This window comes from Numenius arquata, chromosome 8 (assembly GCF_964106895.1).
Source record: "Numenius arquata chromosome 8, bNumArq3.hap1.1, whole genome shotgun sequence".
NCBI lineage: Eukaryota > Metazoa > Chordata > Aves > Charadriiformes > Scolopacidae > Numenius > Numenius arquata.
The window spans coordinates 36,983,434-37,005,818 of NC_133583.1; the positions used below are offsets into that span (position 1 = coordinate 36,983,434).

Sequence of the window (22,385 nt, forward strand, 5' to 3'; positions counted from 1 at the left end):
TAGTCTATACACTTGGATAACCTTCATTAACATTAATAATAGTAAAATGCATATGGCCTGGGGGAGAATACACTTCTAAAGGTATGAAGATCTGTATCCCTATTTTCTTCATGCTAGCCTACTCATTTAGAGATCATTTTGATATGCATCTATAAGATACATGAGAAGTCCCTCTCATTGCAGAAATATCCATTTTTCCTGTTCGAAGGACCCCAAGCTACAGCTCCAGTGTCTTATGGAACAAGATGCCTAATTCTCAATTCTAGGTATTATTTGACAAGAAGTATGTACCTCCATGATATTATAACTTCAACCTTATTCACTGAATGCAAGGTCAGTTAAAATTACTGACACACCAGAAAATGGCTCATTTTTTACTTAACTTGTTATGCTCTACTGCGATAGAGTACAGTCAAAATTAGTGGAAATACGTGTGTGTGTGTGTGTGTGTACTTTTCCATGCACTAGCATAAAATCACAAAACATCAGAATAATTTTCTGATGTTGATACTGAGTCAAAAGAAAGACTGACCAGATGATCTATAAAAAGTTTAGATTTTAGCATCATTAAAATTAAAGGGAACTGACATTAATATAATCATCAAGAGTTTGATTTCTATTGTACCAAATATATACAAATTACCAACAAAAACAAAAGACACAGTATGTCACTACAGTGCCTTACTTTGATTAAGACAGTTTGTTTTTATGATTTACAATTTCAGAAAATGTAACTCTTTGATTTTACATTTTGATATAAAATTCTTTGTGCTGACAACCATTTGTGATAGCTTAAGCATCTATAACTAAATAATCAAAACAGTGGTTTCACAATGATACTCTTTTAGAGATCTACTGGGAAAAACAAAGTAAGTGAATTTTGTGACTATTTAAAATGATATACAGAATATGTTCCCCTATAGGCAATAAGAAAAAAAAAAAAAAAAGGGGGAGGGGAAAGGGGGGGACACGACACCCTCTGCAAGATCAAAGTCCAGAAAGAACTGGCACATAATTTATCATCCTTTACAGACAAAAGACAGTTTTCGTCATTTCAAAAGGATCAGATGTCTTTTATGACAAACTGGGTTTGCAGTTTAATTTACAAATAGAATTCTAAGTAAGCAGTCTTTGCTCTGCCAAAGCAAATGACAAACAGTATAGGTTTTCATTCACGCAGCCCTCAGCAGGATAGAAGAGATTAAAATAAAACTGAAATAATTTAGAGAAAACAAATAAATGTTTCAGAAAGTTGAAGAAGATCAAAGCCTGAATTTTCTGACCCCAACTGTACAAGCATTTCTTATTATATTGACCAGTGCCATCAGATCATTAATTAAAAGGAAAGCGCTGGCAGGTGGCAGGGAAGCAGAAGCCGATAATTGGCCCCCTTCTTCTTTTTGCCTTCAAAAACTCTCTCGTTCTTTTGCAAGACATGCCACTAGGCAGACAGAAATGCCTACTTTGTAATATAATGATTAAGATGAGATGAAGAGACTCTTGCGTTTAAAGCAGCTATGCCTAATGAATGCAGCTAGCTTTATAATTATGATCCTACTTTTACAATAAGGAATATGATGTTCCATTCAACATCTCCTCAACTGTCAAAAAGGTAAAAATCTCAAATATAGGGGTCTGCAGTTGGTGCTTTTCACCTCCTTATTCCTTTTACAGCAGTTAGCAAAACCAGGCAAAAATAACTACTAGTAATTCAAGCATCTATATAAGAAAGAAAGAAAGAAAGATCTGTAAGACTCACCACTTCACCAGGTAGGTTGTTCAGGTCATTAAAAGGGGTTTCTAGAGTGTTTGTGTCAACATTTAGCAAAACCACATCCTCCAGTGATCTATTTTTTACTCTCTGTTAAGAGAAAAAAAATATCGTGGAAAAGCATTTTACTATGGCATTCTCCTGACGTACATTTTTCTTATAATGTGCTAGATTAGAAACAATGATTTTACAAAAGATAATAATGGCAAAAACAACATTTTGAGCTTTAGACCTAGGATCTGTGAATTAGGCACAGGATTCACAGTAGCGGTTAAAAACACTTCCTCTTCATTAAATAGTAAGGTTACATTAATAATCTCTGAAATACAACCATATTCAAGAAATGAATTCTTGAAAGCTAAGATTTACAAAAAACACAGTTAGATATATTGGATCTATGCATATCCTATCTCATTCTCTCATATTTGTGGAAGATAGGATGTTAATCACATAATCAAATGAAAAACAGAGAAAACTATGTAATTATTTGCAGATTTATGTAAGTCCCAGGTATGTGATAACTACTAGTATTATAGAAGAATGGATGAAACAATCTTTCATCAATGAACTTGACTAGCAGCTAAGAATTAAACAATTTGTTCCTTTCAGGATGTCCTGGTTTCAGCTGGAATAGAGTTAATTTCCTGTCTAGTAGCTGCTGTGTTTTGGATTTAGTATGAGAATAATGTTGATAACACATACTGTTTTAGTTGTTGCTAAGTAATGTTTATAGTAAGTCAAGGACTTTTTCAGCTTCCCATAGAAGCTGACAGGGAGCAGAGACAGGACAAACTGGACAAGGGAATATTCCATACCATAGACATCACGCTCAGTATATAAATAGCAGTTGGCCAGGGGCAGGGATCCGTGATCGCTTCTTTGGACAGGCTGGGCAATCGATCATTGGGTGGTGACAGCACTTTGTTTTGCATCACTTTATGTTGTATATTTTTTAACCATTATTATAATTTTTCTCTTCCATTACTGTTCTATTAAACTGTCTTTATCTCAACCCACAAGGTGGGCAGTTTTTTCCTCCTTCTTCTCCCTCTTCTCCCTACCCTCCTGGGGGTGGGGGGAAAGTGAGTGAACGGCTACGTGATCCTAGTTGCCAGCTGAGGTTAAACCATGACACAGGAAAAAATTATAGAACTCTTTTCTATACGGTCCTACAATAATACATAATAGTGCGGTCCAGGAAATAATTCCAGAGGGAATTGACTGACTTCAGAGCAAACCTTCTGTTCCACCATTTTCTGATGGAATAAGGAAAAATATCCTACTCAAGATATTACGATCAATGTATGCAGATAATAAGAACTTGATTTGAGAGAACAGAAAGCTATGCCTAGAGTTAGCAAGTGTACATAATAAAAGGCTCTTTTTTGGAAACACAAAAGTGCTAGTGGCACAGACTTGGGGAGAACCCACCTCATCAGCTTAGCAAATGTGAATTGATTCTTAGAAACTGCTTTAGCAGAAATGTAAATCAAATAAACTTCCCAAATCAATTATCTACTCTGCATGATAATCAGACTACATATGTAGGCTTAATGGTGTCATCAAATGGTTATGAAAAGAGGCAAAGCTATTTATGACCCAGCTATTACTTACCGCTTAGGTGAGTTCTATTGCTTTGCTGTATGTTTAAATCTGAAAAGGCTACCTCTTGGTTTTTGGCAAGAAATACTCATTTCTAAAATTAATAGTTATGAACGTTATGAGATGAACATTAGACTCATTTTCAGTGGGACAGGAATGTAAATTATCTGGGAAATCAGAATGATGCTGAATTTTGATTGATGGTGACTCCAAAATAAATTTTAACTATTCTTATTATTGGGAAAAGCTGTTGCTGAACGACTAGAAAAGGCAGGAAAAAAGCTATCGAGCTATTAAATAGATACAGAAAAAAAAAAAAATCATTATGTAGTTCTTGCACGTCTCCATAAAACATTTCAAAAGATTTCAAAGAGGGACATTTTTTACTTTGTAAAGCATCTGAAGCTTAAACTTTGTAATTCTGTATGTTAAAGAACAGTGATTATTTCTGAAGCATTGCCATTAAAATTATCATTGATGGCACACACCCCTCATGCTTACCAGTACACAGAAGTGTATAGTAAACTTACCTCTATTAAGCTTAAGTGGACGCCAATTAGATAAGGCATTGGTGCACTGAAGAAAAAAAAGTGAAAAAGACCAAATTATTGTTTTGAGTACCACAATATTTGTGGAGCAAAAAATATTTAAAATCTTGGTACAGACAGTCCCTAGTTAACATTCACTGTTTAAGCCTGTATTAAATATACACAGTTGCTACTAAAAGTTTTACTAGACAATTTTTTTAAACTTTTTTTTTTTTTTACTCTGCAGTAAAGACAACCACAAAATAAAGGGCAGTGTTCCTAACCGTGGAAGTATGATCGAGAAGACCTGTAAGGCTTGCTAACTGGCTTGCCATACCTAGTTTCAATAACCAACCATACTGTATGGCAGATCTAGACTAGTAGATATTCCAGAAGTGGTCTGTCTCTAGAACTACCATGGTTTTAGAACACCATTCTGGAGAATATGGTACCAGTTAGCATCACCCCACTGCAATGCAAACATCATTAACGCCAGTCTTGGTTCTGAATGCACTTCTGAAACCCTTCCTTGGTGCACTCTGGAAACTGTATAATATCCTATTTAACTCAAGATGATAAACTTCTCATTTCCAGTTTGAATAAGACAAGGAACTACATTCTCAAAATAAAACAAATATCCACACAAAGTCCCTGGAGTGAGAGCTTCTGCAGTACGCAAGCAAGAAACTGAATTAGTCAGGCTGATTTATCATGGTTTCCTATTATCTTCTGTTTCTTCCTCTTGTGAATATGTTCTGGCAACATCTGACGAAGAATATACTCAGTATCCAGTGCTGAAGGGAAAAACCATCATCACACTTTTGGGTACTGCAAGGTTACTAAAAATATTCACTCCAGAGAACCGATATATAGGCTGGTTTAAGCAACTCAGTGGGAAACTAAATACTAAGGGAGCAGAGAGAAAAACTAAATAAAAATGATCTCTGAAAAATAAATGGAAGGTAAGATGACTTATACAAAGTTACACAGATAGCTGACATACAATAATTTCTCCCATTGTATTAATTCACTCCCAGATTTGAGCCACTGGCACCGACTGATTGGTGATTGACTTCCTGAGGCCTGGGTAGAGGCTTCACCGCATCAGTTCACGTGGCCACGTCAATTCGGTCCCAACTCTGGGAGCAAAAGTAGCAATTCTCACCTGTCTGCAACTGCAGCCAGTTTTAGAAAAATGTGTACACGCTATGGATTAGCCAATTGCTCTCATTAACAGTGTCCCACAGGAGAGGATCGGTGCCCCACCCCTCACCTTCCCCCCCAAAAAACCCACCCCAAAAACACAATAAAAAACCCAACAAAACAAAACAGCCAACCACTCAAAACCCAGACTGAGGCCAAAACAAGCTGTCATCATGTTTATAGTATCAAAATAAAGCTTTGCTGAAACTGCAAACTGTTACGGGTTAAGGTTTCTAGGCAATGAGCCTTCCAAAATCGGAAATGGAGACCCTTATGTCCCCACATACCTTTTTCTTAGCCCAATTCTGAAAAATTTTAGTAACTCCTGATGACTTTATCCAGGCTAAGGCCTTTATGCCTTCGCGGACTAAACTCAAGTTACTTGGAATCATAAATGAGCGTCCGCCCAAAGCAGGTGTGCATATATATTCAGTGAGGAATCTGATAGCTTTAAATATAATTTTAAGAACACTTTATACTACATAACATATTTAACCAAGCCAATGAGAATGACTATGATTAACATGTAACTGAGGATTCTTCTGAATATGCAGCAAAATAGATACTCAGGTTCATCGCATCAGAGTTATCTTAGTGTTACAAATAACATGAACTGAAGAAACTACAGTGAAAACAAGTGGTATATCGTGTATGCATTTTATGCACACTTGTTTTCTTGTACACCGACACTGTTCTAGCAGCTTCAGCAAGCCTGTACTGACTTAAAATAGCTGATGATTTGCTCCATTAATAAATCTGTCATTGAAAAGGGTAGCGAGTAGCTCCTTTCTATAGAACAAAGCAACAGCTACATCATTTCAATTTTGAGAAGTCAACAGAATAAAGGTACAAAGCTAATTAGATAAACACATCTTGGAAATGCATGAAATAAAAATTGCAGGTATGGAAAGTCAATTTGATCATTTTCAGCAAAGAATGAATTTTATTACTGCCAGATTCTGAAGCCTTAACAGCAGAGGTTTGTAATAAGTACATGAAATTGCTTACTATGATACTACTGGGAGCTGCTATATAGTTTTTCTGTTTTTTATGCATGTTATTACCAAAAATGTTATTAATCTACAACATCATTGCCTAAAATAATTACTATGTTATGCAAAACATGCAAGTTAATTGGAAAATAATTGTCCCATTCTCACGAAAACAGGCATGTGTATATCCCAATTCAGAACAGATCAAATCTTATAAAAAGACATGTTGCAATTGTAACTTGAATTTCATAATTGCATTATATTCTTAGCAGAGCATCAGTAGAACAGATGCTTTATCATCCACAGACAAAACTGTCATACATTCTTTTATCAGCAACTTAGTTTGCCAAGAAATTACATGGAAATTTGATGAAATTAGCTTTCTCCTTCACAAAAATTACTTTTATTCAAATATAATTACTATATCAATGCTCAAACTTAATTTTTGTAAAAGCTTTCTTGAAAGCCAGCCACCTACTGGGTTGAGTGCAACGATACCTTTTTACTTCCTTAAATGTAGAAAATAAATAAAAATTCTTTAAAAATATTCAGAAAATCCAACTTTTTAGCAACTCTGCTGAGTTTTTTTTCCTCTAGAGCTAAAACAAAAATTACTTTCACTGCCTAATATCTTGCTATCTTTTAGAAAAAGAAATTTATTATCGCTTCTTTTTTGGATGATTGTTCCAATTCTCACATTTGAGTTCTCACAATGGAATCTGAGGCCAAGATAAGCTACATTGGGGAAAAAAAAACATCCTGAAGTAAATAAATACACACTATGTCCACACACTGGACCTTGCAAGTTCTCATAACCTGGCCAATCCTGACAGCATTACAGTCCATACTGATGCTCAGTAATGATGGGTTTAGGCTACTTTAAGAGCACCCATTACATTATATCTAAAACCAGTATGTATATCAGGTTGCCTGATAGAACCTAAGAGGCTTCTTGATTAAAAAGGCAAGTGGAAGAATTCAAATAATTTTTTATTATAGATCTGTTTTCCTCAAAGATACATTTCTCTTTTGTCATGCCTGCAAAATGTACAAACGGAGCAGTTTATATAATTTATCAAATTCTAACCCACAAAATTATATCTTTTATCTTCATGAAATTTTGAAGATATATAGTCCAACTCATTAAAAAAAAAAGTGGATTTCTCTCAAAATACATTGCATGATTAACGTGCAAAGAGAAGTTGCAGGATCAGGGCCTATATTTAACTAGCAGATTTAAATGTATTTTATATTTCTTTTAAAATGGCCTTACTTCCTTGGAACAAACAAAATTATCAAACTGATAATTCCCTACTTCATTTCAGAACAAGACTAAGAAAGTAAGAGTTCACGGGAGACATTCTTAACAAAATCCTAGTGAAGCAATGATGATGTAGCTTCTAGGTATGAAAATGCTAGTTAAACTAAAAGGAAAAAAAGGCACTTTTATAAAAAGAACTTTGCTCTATCAAAATGAAAATATGAAAAAGAAACAGAAAACTATTTTATTGATTTTAAGTTGACATGACCCTCTTGGACTGCACACTAGGTCTGGCTTAGTATAAACTTTGACCTTATGAATTCATCAAGGTTTTCTAACTTGATATATTATATACCTATGCGAAAAATATTTGTTTACCGTTAATAGGCCAAAACATGAGGAAAGCTAAGCATTTTATGTGTTTTTATCAGACTATTCCAACCTGTCTAACAAAAGAAACATTCAAACCAGACATGAACAGAGAAATGTAAATGAACAAAAATCTGAGTTAAAAGATCTGAATTATAGATACTGTGGTAAATTCATCAATTGTGCACTTCCTTTCATGAACTTTATGTTTCCAGTTGAACATCTCTAAAAAAGGTAATTTTTTTCCCCCCCCGCTCTGTTGCACTTCTGTGAAAAAGAAAAAGGGATATAAATGAGTTTTACAAGGTTAAGAAACTCCATGCTTCTTTTTAATGAGTAAAGAAAATTCTCAGGTCAAGCCATAATGACCTAGAATCTCAACTATTATTATCATCACAAGAAACTGTGTACAGCATCTAACATTATTATTTCTGGAAACATTATCTGTGCTTCGGAGGGGAAATAAAAAAAAAAACCTTCTAGCATTCAGGATGCACTCTGCAGGGTACAGCTTGAATAAAGGTGTTGATCTACCTTCTGAGAGCAGCGTTTATGGATGATACTGAAGAAATTACAAAGCTTCTGGCAGTAAGCTCAAGTAATACAAAAACTAAACAAATACATCCAAGCTCTACCATCTTAGAGCATTTTATCAAAGCTAGGAGGAAAAACAATTAGGACAGAATTTCTTCAAAAGAAAACTATCATTAAAGATGAAAGGCTTAGCTGTAGTTGAAAGTAAAGGGAGGAGTGGGAGAAGAATATTTGATTTCTCTTTAAAAACAATAAATAATATACATATGAAGTAAAGGAACTATCACAGCAAAAGCTGTATCATGGGTATATATTCTAAACTTGAGGAAAAACTATCAAAGTGACTTAAGGAAACATAATGAGAATTTCTTTGAAAACAAGAAGTTCAATAGACTGGGTGGAGTTCAATGGAGCATCAATATTTATAGGTTCCAGAAAAAAACTAAAACAATGTCCAGCAAACATACAAGCATAATTTATTCCTGTGAAAAAAAAACAGTAGTAACAGACACATAGACTCAGGTTGGTAGGCATCTGACTCAGTCTTGGTTTTTATACACAACAACCTGATCTCTAGAATGGATTTAAATGCTTTGTTTTCCACCATAGATCCATAGGTCTAGTTAAAGTCAAAGTCTCCAAGTCCTGTTTCAGGTGTTTTAACAGAAACTCTCATTTGGTACCTCTGGCACTACTAGGAATAAAAGAAAGTAGATCTCTTCTTAGCCTGAAATCTTAAAACACAGGCATGTGGAAACATCATCCCTTGAAGGATCAGAAACAACTCAAGAAGCGATTCTTTCTTGTTCAACTTAAAAACTTGCCAAAACCACGAGGTCTGTCATGTGAGCAGAAACACATTAGCAGAAGCAGAATTCTTACAATCAAAATTTTGGAAGTACCAAAAAGAGATTTTAAACTCTTTCAGGAAGGTGTTGGATAGCATCCTGAACCTGGCTGAGTCTAAAATACAAATTATTAAAACACTGTATAGACCTACAGGGAATATTGATTCCTACTAACATTTCATTCTAAAAAAAAAAGATGAGGTTTTTTTTGAATACTTCTACCAGTATCATTTATCTAAAGTTAAAATAAATGCCAAATAAAAGAAAACCATAACACAGCCGCATCTAAACTACTGAATGTATTCTCTAACAATAAAACAGGAACAGTTATTATAAACATGATTCTAAATGCTGCACTGATAGTAATCGGCACTCAAGGCACTCTGCTGTTCGGTAACTCAAGGCACCAATTCGAACCCCACGTAAAGGCATGCTGAAATATCTCTATTCAAGTCATCATTTAAACATCGGTTTAAGTACTTTCATAAACTGGATCCTGTATTTTTAGTCACATAAGTAGTTAATGTTTTCATCAGTTAGAATTACAAGACAGGTAAGTATCTCAGAAAGGGGGTTAGCAGGTTAGCCATCTTACCAGCAGTAGTCCAGAAGATGTGGAGGAAGCACTGGGATGTAAATGTGTTGCCAATACATTGGATATAACAATGCAGCTGACGCATGAACACAAGCAGTTAACTAAAAATAAAAATACACACACAGAATTGGCAACAAAAAACATGAATAAAAAGAAAATACAAAATCTTAAATCAACTTTTAGACATGTAAGAATCTTAACTTCCCCAAACCACCTATTATAGCATTTTTAAATTACTTTTAATTGCTTAAGTGCATCTATGAAGAACTCTGATATACATATATAAGTACAACATTTGCAAGGTCAGACTAACACCACAATTAAAATTTAGCCCTGCTCGGCTGTATCCTTGACAATAAAAAAACAAACATGTACTACTTGATGTTTATCAAATGAGGGTACTGCCACTAACACAGAACTCAAGTGCGCCCCAGCTGTCCTCAGCTCCACTGAGCAGGGAAGACTCAGGGAAGTTTTTTGGTGCACATTTCTGCTGTTCGGAACAATTGGATTTGAGCTGAACCTGCATGAAGCCGCAGAAGAGCATTAAACTCAGGAGCAGGATTAATTTCTGGTTGTGTCACTATCTTGATTTCCAAACTACCTTAAAAAAACCTGAAGAGAATATTCCCTGTAACAGCAAAGCAACTCTATTACAATTTTCCAAAATTCCCTTCCCAAAGCAGAGACTGGCAAGTCTGGCACTAGCATCACCAGCAAATGAAGGACTCCTTGACCAAGAAAGGAAGTGTTACAATCTGCTTACCATTCAAAATGTGTTTTTCTAAAACAACCAAGCAAACAAACAAACAAGAAATCACAAAAAAATCCCACCCACCCCCCAAAAAACTATGGAATTGATTAGAAATGTGGTCTTAGTTCACTCCTCAAGTGAGCAAAATAATCTGCAATACCAAAAGAATTCAAATTTGATCTATCAAATACCACTTTGCTATCAGGGAGTCACTCAAATTTATTTATTTTTTTAGGCCACCACAGAGTTGCAACAGAATGAGAAAACATCAAGATTTTGTTCAAAATGAGGTAGCCTATATTCAGCAAATAAAATACTACAAACTTTATAAAATAAAGAAAAAACACCGATTTTAAAAAAGGGGAATGCCTCATGTAGAAGACAATCTTTTCAAGCTAATGGAGAGAAACAAGACTGTCCTAATGTTTTATACCCCAACAGAATTACTATCTGAGGTTAACTTGATAATAGCACTGTTTATTAGACATGTACTTTTACAGTAACAAAATTAAGAGATAAAATGTAAATTCTGTCCACACAGAAAGTGCTAAAACTTTATGGATTTTATAGGAAAAAACCACACCTCCTTTGTGGAACAGATCAGCAGTTAAAGCTTTCACACCCTGGCTGTCTTGGACATTAAGACTTGTAAATAAAAATTATACTGCAATTTTATACATGTATTTTTACACTAAAAATAAAAAAAAAAATAATTCTAAGACTATTGCAGCAGAAATCACAGACAATTACAATTTGTGCAGCATAGTTTGCTCAGCACTCAGATTAATATAACACGATTAAATATGGAAAAGAAGAGGGTCTGAAAGCTCCTGAGGGATATCATTAGGGCAAATTGCCAAAGAATGAAACATGAGCCAGTCAGGAGAGCCTGGAAGCTGCAGTAGTACCAAGGGACTTGAATGTTCGACAGTTGGAGCTTCAGTAATGTGTGAACTGCAGGTTAAGGTATCAGGAGACTCTGTTCACTGACACACAGAATGTCACTATTGACCAGTGAACTGCCCGAGCCTGACAGCTACACTACAGAAAGCCAAGTATATCATAATTCCGTATTTAAACTCTTCATTTCAGATTAACATCTCGTTTCTTAGCTTTACACCAAACCTCTGCAATTACTCTCATTTTAGACTTGTAATAATGGCTATTTTAGTAATTACTGTGTTGTTACTAAGAATTCATTGATTTGGGGAAAGAAATAAATGAGTATCTTATCCCTCTTCTACGCAGTGGGATTTATGAGTTATATTACCATATTATCTCTCTCTGTAGTTTAACTAATACTACTGATAGCGCAGTCAAGCTGAGTAATATGCTTTTCCCTCTTTTACTCAAAATGGTTATGGAATTACTAATTAGTATGTCCATAGTATGTAAATTTCAAACCACAGCTACCTATATAAAAATTAGTATTTCATATATTTCAATCACAGACTGAAATAAAGCTGAGCATACAGTTATACAGGATATCCCCCAATGCATACAGCCGCCTCCTCCTCCTCTTAATAGGCATTCTTAAATTATGAATTAAGATGACTATACTATTTGCATGGAGAAGTATTTTCCTATCTTATGCATATGTCTGTGTTATATTTTAGTTTTCATTTTAACAGAGGAAGTGGATAATTCCTTAAAAACATCTGAAGTTTTATTAACACTCTTGTTTTACAATCTATATTTTGGCACTTAGACTGACATCTATTTAACATTGGTAATTTAAAAAATCTATCAAATTTTACCATTTCCAGCAGAAAGGTAAAGATTTTATTACTTACACATCAAGGTTTTGCTGTACTGCTCCTTGCTTTTCTATTTAATGACATCTTAGTGTAACATCTTATTTAAACATTTCAATCTCTGCTGCTGCAGTAGGTTTCCAAACATTTTAGTACGGCATGAATATATTTTATAGTTTCCTGTTGTATACAGCCTGTAATACTAGCAGCTATGGGATTCTGCTGCTCTTCAAACTGTGTGACATTTTAATACTGTGCCAACTCTGCCTTTAAGCAAATAGTGATAATTATAGATTTCATATTAAAAATTGCACACTTTCTGGAAAATTCTCTTTTTGCTTTTTTACTGTTTCAACAGTGACTGCATTTCTCAAATGCATTAACTATTTAAATATCTTACCTCTTTAACTGACATATTCACTTTTCTAAATAGAATAGGGACTACTGCAAACCTTGGAATAATGCTGCGTGTCTTAAGTAACCAGACAGTTCCAGAGATCAGAAAAGCATTCAGGGACCAGATAGAGCCCAACTGCTTGCATCAGAACACAGAGGTCTATAAAGGCAACACTAGATTTGGAGGGGTGTCTGATAGCATCTCTGCCTGCGAGCAGAGCCAGGCAGAGCCCTGGGGGGCACCCTGCTGAACGCTGAAAGAGGCAGAGAGCACAGAAGCAGCTCCTAGGTGCAGAAATGAGCATCTGTTGCTTGACCAAACAGTGAGAACTTTTTCAGAAAACAATTCTTTATGCTATTTAGGGAAGACTATGTGTGCATGGAGCCTGTTTGTTGATTGCCATCTATTCCAAAAGGAATCATCAAGACCGGATTTTAAAAATAAAAATTGTAAGAGAAATGTCATAGATCAGAAAAATCTCTTTTTCAAGACAGGTAGTCATTATCCTAAATTATCTTGAAGTCGTCTTCAAGGCTGTGTATAACCTAACCTGTTTTGCCAGCGACAACTGGAGATTACATCAACTGTGATCCCCTTTAAAGATAAGCTTGTATATATAATGTGAAAGCATCTGTCCAATAAAATTTGCTATATATTTACGTATACACAGAAATACATCATTGCTCAAGTCCACAGTTTGCTAAAAAAAACCCTTAAGTTATAGCAGAACAGTGCTGTAGAACCCAGTTACTGCGAATCTGATAGATTATTACATGTTTTGAGGCAACAAATGATGTTGAGACGTCCTCCTACAGCCCACTGGAATAGAAAAGACCTACCAGAGCTGTGATTCTATCCATAATAAAATGGGTGGGCTGGTTTTAAGTAAAGTTTTTATCTGTTGAAACCTATTTGTTGGTATTGAACAGAACTTTTAATATTTCTGCTTACAACAATTTTGATTTTTTTAGACTGCTTTTCTCCATTTCAAAGAATGTCTTCTAGTTTAATCAACTTTCATTTAAAAAATAAACATAATTATGGTTTAAAAGTGGCTTAAATAATATGGTTTTAAATTATATAAACAACATGGATCAATTGACTTGAACTAGTTAAAAAACAACTTTTAACAAAAAAATTCAACATTCAATCCTCTAATAAATAGACAAATTTAATTCAAAACGCCTAGCATTTGCATTGGACATGAAAAGAAGTCTCCTGTTCCATTCTATCAGTAATGAACTTACTAACATTACTGACTACAGCTGAAAGTTTCAGTCTGTTTCTGATCTCTTTCTGATAAGACACTGCAGCCAGCATCACCGTATGAGCTTTCATCACCCTGTAAGGAAAGTATGGGGTATTTTCTCCAGAGTTTTGTAGTGATTCTGGTACAATAATTACATCTTTATCTCCTGAAAAAAAAAAAAAGGAAGATGCTGGAACTATGAGCATGGTGATAATAGTGTCTCTCCAAATAGTGGGAGGCCACCTTAAAAAGTTTGTTAGCAAAATTCATTATCAGGTGATAGTAAATTGATTACTACCAAACCCCTGCAAGACCAAAATAATACACAAATTCTAGAGAATGATGAGTTACTTTCCACCTTATGGCAATAAGCAGCCACTTGGGAAGACTGTTGTTCAAAATCTATGCACTGCTGAACAGTAAGAGTCAGGAAAAGTCTTAGTTCAAGACTTGATCAAAGCAGGTTTACCTGCTCCAGGGAACACGAAGAGTGCAGCTCCTCCCTATTCCTCGTATGGATGCAGTAATTCTGATGTGTGTAACTGCTACCCCAATGCTCACTTCTATCAATGAACCTTTCTACTTTGGATTTCAATGGGATTGCCCCCTTTTTCTTTTCTTTTTTTTTTCCAATTTTAGTTTTTCCTAAAACATTGCGACATGCCTACAGCCATACCACTTCAGCTGAAAGATCTTCTGCAGACTCCTGTTATGCTTATTTCATACCTATAATTCACATAATTCCAATGAGTAATATGAAAATAATTATAATAATTATTCTGTATACTGCACAGAACTTACCTGGCAGTTATTTTCTATCTATATAAATTGATTTCTTCAAAGACTTTTCTATAATCAAAGGTAAAAAGAGAGGCAGAGCATAGGTGGCAAGATTTGCACACACCACAAGGCACAAACTAGAAAGAAGAAAACTGATTAGCAGAATCTTGTCAGAAAGCCAAAAACAGCAACAGAAGTTCGACAAAACACTAAAGTAAAATTAACCTGTGATACCAGACAACCTTTCAAAATCTACTGTATGCAAGTAAAGAACTACTGTGATAAAACCGTTTCCTGAAAAACCCTCAAACACTGTCAATCTCTGTCAACACCATGTCCAGAAATGGGTACTGGTGTGCGCTCTCCCTCCTCCCTCACAGTCCCATTGGGCCAAAGGGCTGCTTCCCTCCCACTGCCTTGACCACACATATGTTGAAAGATGCCACAGATTCTGTTTCATTATCTCATCTACTTATTAATACCTATAGCGATAAATTGCAGGGGATAGGTCACCGTTTTACCACAATTCCAGTAGCTATGATCAACCTGGACTAACTCTTATTGCTGTTACTCTAATACTTCCAGTTCACAAGAATTACTGAGAAATCACTATCTGCTTCCTGAAAGGAGAACAGTCGCACTGGTGGAAGGAAGTCTCGTCTACATTGTTATAAATCCTAAGACTCCAGCTTTGTTAGAGGGGCACCCGTATCTAACTCATGTTTGATTGGGAATGAGATCAGGCTCCAATCCCATAACAGATGCTTATCGGTTGCTGAGACCTACCTTCCACACATTTCTTGAATGGGTGAGGAAACATTGCTGGTGAGTAAAAGTGAAAGGGGAGCCCTTGCTTTTGCCAGTTTACAACAGAGCGTAAATTCCTTCCCAGCTCTAAAGAATAAACAGCCTAAATCATAAACTTAGCTCATTCTGCTGGCGTTGGTGAGAATTCAGAAGTCATTGATGAAAAAAGAAAAATTATCAAAAAAAAAAAAAAAAGAGAACAGAATATACTGTACAAGCCATGATATCCAAAGCCACTTCTTATGTATTTCTTTAATTTAGCTCCTGGCTAATCGTTTCCCATCTGCCAACCCCATAATCTTTAAGTAGAAAAAGAAGGACCTTAAATGAGCCATAATGCATTTTCCTCTTGTTGGCAAGATGAGACCCCCAGCTCTGCTCTCTCACAGAAGGGAGAAAAGGGAAGGGAAATATACTTCCAGTCCACAGATGAAAATTTTAACTTTTTCCATTGTGAAAATTAAATGTGAAAAAGCAAACACTAATATAAAAAACATTGTCTTCTGGGTTTGGGGGATTTGGGAGTGGGGCTTTTTTGGGTTTTGTTTGTTGGTTGTTTTTTTTTTAAGTATTATTCACTTCCTTTTATCATTATTTCTGGGGGAAGGAAATGGAAGAGAAGAGTGTTATTCATGAATTTGACAGCACTTCATATCCAATCAATTTCATTCTTTTCTTGCAATTCTTCATTCACAAAGCAGCATTATGGCATCATTCTTGTGCATTAGTTTGGAAGGGAAAAGAAAAGACTGTAGACACGGTTTGTTCCTTGCCTATTGCTCTAGGAGTGACATGTTTCCCAATAATGGAAGCTGAGCAGAAAATAAAATTGAAGTGGTAGTAGACAGGTGAGTGCTCAACAAGGAATACTACTGGTATACTGTCTATACTAAGGACCTACACACGCTTTTATAGATAATCCGAGGTATCTATATAACAAAGTAGGTGTGGGTGGCATAGAAAAAGTCACATAATTTGACTCAGTTACTCAATTTCTTCATCCCACAAAGATTTTTAGCATTTTTCATAGCCTGAAAATAAAACTTCTGTTAGTAGTCAGTTATTAGCCAGCTTTTATCCCTAACACGTTACAGACTAGGTTAACAGGTCTCTCTTCTGATATTTGTTTGCCCTGTAATAAACGAATTATGCTTCTTTATATCATCTGTTCAATAATTTCAGTTTCCTCATATTTTTTTCATTTCATCTCTGTACATTCTTGATAATTCATTTATTCTCATTTTGACATCCACTTATTTCCTAACTTCTTTATCTCTTCCTCTCACAAAAACACAGAACACCACAATCATATACACCTTTTTGTCCCTTTTCCTGACTATCTCTTGACTCCCCCTTTCCTTCCTCCTTTATTTTATGACCTGTCTCCATGGAGGAAGAGCTACCCTCCCATAAAACAAGGGAGTTCTGCAAATGTTTCTTGCTTCTGAAAGGAAAGTTTCCAGGAAAATAATTTTTATTAAAATTTCCTCCCCCAGAGTAACTCCATGGTATGTTCTTCTGCCATACACTAATTAAGAAGCAGCAGGGAATAGCTTCCTTGTGAATAGCTGACAGACAACTTATTTACTGTGAGCACGAGTAGAGATAACCACTAACTATGTTATAATTCATCTCGTCATTGGCAAATTTGGGAAAAAAAAAAAAAAAGTGATTAAGCAGCAGTGACCACAAAAAAGTGGAAATCTTGCCACAATGGCACACCAGAACAGAGAGCTGGTATTACACACACACCCTTCTGTAACTCACCTTCACATCTTATGCTTCACACAGCCACCAATGATTTCAGCGGTACTTTTTTTAGGGGGTGAGACAGTTCTGGACAACAGAATACAGACTCTTTCCTATTCATTTCTCACACAGCCCAACCACAAAGGACTCGGCACTTAAAGGCTTCTCTTAGATTGCATATGCCCACAGCAGCGCCTGCACTGGCTCTACACAGCATTTTGTTCCAGCAGTTGTTACTGAATTGCCAAAGATTATAAGAATTGGAAAAAAGAAACAACTTTTGCCCCAGGTTATCTTCATCTTGGATTCATTCTTTTTCCTTAAAGTGCTAATAAGTGAAAAAATTAATTTTGAAATGAATCTGTAGATCTGTCTGTCTACATGCTTTTCTTTCACAGTGTGGACTTCTTTTATTTGTTTGTTTGGGGTTTGGGATTTTTTTTTTTATTTAAATAAAACACAGTGATACAGTTCTTCATGTTTTAAATAGATGGCAGGTAATAGAAATCTGCAACTTTTCATTGTTTTTTCTCCTTCCTCTCATTAAAAGAAAAAGAATTTTAATCATTTGCTGACCGCACATTTCAATTTCTTTTCATAAATTCTTTCACAATTATTTCTCTTAATATTATGCTGTAGCAATGGGAAAACTATTCTAAATTTCAAGACTGGGAAAGCTTTTCAGGTCTGGCTATCTATCCTAACCACATTTTGCTTCCATATTGACATCCCACAGCTTCATTGCTAGAAGTACACTCCTTACGGGTATCCCAATAGGACCTTAACTGCACTCACAACATGTACCTCTGCCCAGTTTATCTTAGACTGCTTATACCTGAACTATATAAAAAAAATTATTAACTATCACTCCTTGTCTCCTCCCAGACCAAATGGTCTAATTGACCTAATATTCCAAAATGAATTCTAATTATGCTTCTGGGAGCTCAGTGAGTATCAGTGGAATATCTGTTCCGCCTTGCAAGTTAATGATAAATTCCTATCCATTTCCTGTTTTCCAGGAATGTATTATGTCAGAGCAATTTGAGATACAAATTAAATATTAAATCTATATTTTTTTAAATTATTGGAACAGTATTATTTACAATGGAATTGTCATACAATTCATTAATACATTTTCAGATCAAATTGTGATTGCACTACAGTGCACAATTAAAATAAATTAGGTGCTATAGGTCATTTAATCGGAACTGGGAGCATCGCCCTAGCATGAGGCAATGTGAGGACATCACTAAGCTCTATGACAGCTCCCAATACCACTACTTTCTTCAACATGGAAGGCGCGTATAGAGCCAATTGTTCCACTGCCTTGGATCCTTAGTTTGTACCAGAGAAGTAGCTCCATAAATAGCCAGCTTTGAACTCAGAAATGTAAAAATCTGAAAGTGGAGCTTTCTGCCTTTCCAGGTTCCATGCTAATGAGCACCATGCTCCAAAACCACATGCCAGCGATCTGGCCTAGTCACAAAGTGCTGCTTGGTAGTTTTTTTTAACCAGATCCATTAATCTCCAACATGTAAACTGCAGAGAAATCTAAGTGAAGGGAGAGAAACCGACAACCACCACAGTTGTTTTCTGATTCAGTTGACAATATTACTGCCTTGGGACACATGGATTGCGGAATAAACTCAAGAATCTCAGATTTAGCGTTGGATGCAGGAGGAGTGAAGTGATTGACAAAGACAACATGTTTTAAAGTAAGGGGTGTTTCACTTTCTCTAGCAGCTGGTATGAAGTTCTCTGAGGAGCCTTTGCATCTTCCCAGTGCCTGAGTGACCATGAATAGCACCATACCTGAACAAGAGTAACAAGGCAAGGAACACGAAGCCACCGCTCAGTCCAACTCACTGTGGCGACTGAGAGCAACTGCAGAAAGCTCTCTTTGCATATAAGCAACAGTAAAAGTGATTCCACAAATGCATGTTTGGATGTAAATTTATATTCAGTGCTCTTTCACCACAAAAAGAAAATAAATCAAAATCTGTGTCTTTTATTGACGCATACATTTGTTTTTACAGGGATCACCAAAGAAACCTACAGACAGTGCAAAGGAGAACTTTGTAATCACGCTCAGACACAGCAGACTTGTATTACCTGAAACAAACACTGGTCAAAATGGAGATAGCGTTTAGACATTTGCTTTAAAGTGTAGCATCCTTTCCACCTGCCAGTGTAGGCCACAGAAGATACACTCTAGTTAGCATATTACTGACAGGATGATGAGAAAGCTCCTGTCAGACACTGGCCAGCCGGGTGTTCGAGACAAAACGCACAGCCCCAGCTGACTAGTTAGGGAAAGACTGGTGAGGTACAATTACAGAGGCATATGACAAGCTTTCATGCTTGAGTGACTTGAGAACCGATGACATGGCTTTAAACAGCAATCCTTCCTACCTCCGGTCACAAAACAGCAATAAGTCAACTGATGCACTGTTGTAAAATCATGATTTATTCCTTTGCTTTGAATACATGAGAGTGTGGTATGATGTTCTGGTAGACTACCACAGCAGGTGCACTTGGGGCCGAAACATCTAGGGCCTGCCTCCAGCATGCATAAAATCAATGCTGTAGTTCAGCCTTCCTGGAAAAGCCATCCCCAGCACTTTAATAATTTATAGAAAGACTGAATTAAAAAATTACTTGTACTGAAACTCATACAGCTCCGTGCAACTAATAAGAATACATGCAGATGCAGTGACGTGTGAGAAAATGGTGCTGTGCGAGAACATACAGCGTGACATTTAGGAAAGGTCTCCTTTTACAGCTAAACCGAAACAACTAACAGGCACCTCTGTGAACAGATTAATTCCTTTGTTTCATTCATTCTTTCATTTAATCCAAAGCCATATAATTTGTTTCTTTTTTAGAGTTTACTGTTCAAAAGCCAGAGATGGCAATTTTTGCTACAAACAGACCTTAAAGAGCATAATCCTCAGGCTAGCTGAATCCATCTCACACTAACACTAAGCCTGAAGCAAGCTGTGAGGTTGGTGATAATCACATTATTAAAGTGGTTGGAAAGTCAAGCTAATAAAAGAATCAACAGTTAGGGCAAATAATGACCCAGAAGCTACAACAGAATGGAGTGGTGGGAAGTTTCCACTTACATCTTGGTAGTACCTGGTAGGGCAAGTAGGCAAAGATCTCCACCAAAGGAGTTTTTAAAAGGAGATAAAAACACAGAAAATCAATTTAAAGAAAGATGCAAAAAGTACGTAACAATTGCAAAAATCAGAAGATGCATATAAAACAAAGCCTGCTTGATGGAAATAAAATCTAAGCTGATAATTGAAACACACCCTCAGGAAAAAATTGTACTTTTTGTTTTTAATTAAAAAAACTCTACTCAACAACTTAAGATAGGAAACCTTCTTTTGTCTTTCTGTTTTTTTCTCCAAAGTAAACCTTCTTTTTAAATACAGCATCATTTTCCCCCCCTTTTTCCGTAACAGGACTGATCCTTTACTTGACTACAATGAAAGCATGGAATTTATAGGGCAGAAATGCTAGACAAAGAATTCCTGTGCTTAAGTAAGTGTAGTTTTCCATTCCTGGCCCCCTACAAGAAGGGCGAGAAGAAAGTGAGCAAGGCCTTGAATTATGCCTTTTGTTATCAGTCACTGCCCTGAGATAGTGAACCGAAACAGAGCTGATAACTTGAAGGTGACATCACAACCCGGTCTTTATGAACTGACATAAACACTTGATATTCAGTTAACCCCAAAGATAAGGCACAACTCCCTCAACAGAAAGTTGTACTTGATAGCACTGTTTTTGAACAAATAGTCTTTTCAAGTATCAAGCTGTGATTTAGGAATATTAAAACATGACCTTTGCAACACAAAGTACCAGTCTGCTGTGTTTTGTACACAATAGTAAAGCAGTACAAAGCTCGCAAATGGTAACATCCAAAATCATTCTATTTGATTATTTGTATTATATTAAGCAATCCAACATTTTAAAGCAGAAATATCTTAGACCAAAACCATATTTAATCATTCTTGGCAATTCAATTAAATTCTTTCAGGAGATACTGAAAAATGTTTAATTTACTTTTTAAACTATATTATTCCATAAAGATGCAAGCCTCACATCACTCCTGTTCTGTACATGAAAGAGATAGCAGCAGGTAGCAACTCCCACTGAGGTTCCTGATAACCCAGGTCTATTTTTCTGTTTTATCAGAACACACTAGCTCAGGTGAAAAGTAACCAATCCTGTATCAAAAGTGGATCCGACATGATGTGGTAGTAATTTCATTTAGCTATGACTTAAGTAATGCTAGTAGACCAAAAAAATAACCCGAAGTGAAACTGATGTTCTAACTCTTTTTGGACTTAACCTGCAATCTATTATTTACATTCACAGCCTGGGGAGGGAGATCCTTCAGGACATCCAAATGCCAGTATAAATGTCTGCTATTGCTACCTATCCTAGTCCAGTAGAGTAACATAAATTATTTTCAAGTGAGGACACCATCAAGATGACTATCGCTTCATGAAAAGGTTTGGAATAAACAGCTGAATTCTGAACAAAGTTAAAGTTTCTCACAACCAGCATAATACATCAGTTGTTCTGCAATGACTTCCAAAGAGCTTGGAATCGGAACATAGAAATAAGGTGGTCTAGATCAGCACTGTGTGATTCTGATACCTCTTCTCTTGTCGTGTCAGAGCAACAGAGATCAGCCGAGATGTTCAGCCAAACAAAAATGAGTCTTAAGAGGATCCAAATGTAAGCTGAGTGCGATTCTAAATCGTGTTAAGCAGACAGACACGTGCCCACCTGCAGAATAAATCTTCCACAGGCACAGAGCTGCCATTATCATTCCTATCTCCTCTCTACTGGAGCAGTAAAAGAAGTTTGACTGGGGCATCACTGGAGCTGCGATTTTTTTTATGGTATGGGTTTTTTTGAGGTTTTGGTTTTAGTTTGGTTTGGGTTTTTTGTTTGTTTTTTGGTTTTTTTTAATGTAGCAAATATAGCAAGCTGGGTCCCAGACTGGCAAACTGAAAAAAAAAAAAAAAAAATTTATTCCGTGGTTCTGCTACTTCACGTGAACTTCCCCTAAGCCAGGTTCTTTGAAAGGGCTTTTCCTTCAAATTCTCTTCGCCCATTTGGATAGTCTTATTACTGTGTTGTAACGCCCAATTCTTCCCCTAGCCATTTAAGGAG

The 22,385-nt window shown here is 36.0% G+C and overlaps 1 protein-coding gene across 2 annotated transcripts in view; it reads right to left on the reverse strand.

Annotated features, from left to right (window-relative positions):
• The window catches only part of DENND1B (DENN domain containing 1B), a 168,733-nt gene that overhangs the window by 46,270 nt on the left and 100,078 nt on the right, over window positions 1-22,385 (reverse strand). For both annotated transcript variants that reach the window (XM_074151605.1, XM_074151606.1), the window contains exons 11-13: window positions 9,703-9,803; window positions 3,904-3,949; window positions 1,760-1,861 (exon numbers count right to left, since the gene is read on the reverse strand). In XM_074151605.1, the coding sequence (XP_074007706.1) occupies window positions 1,760-1,861; window positions 3,904-3,949; window positions 9,703-9,803 (249 nt within the window). The remainder of the gene's footprint in view (window positions 1-1,759; window positions 1,862-3,903; window positions 3,950-9,702; window positions 9,804-22,385) is intronic.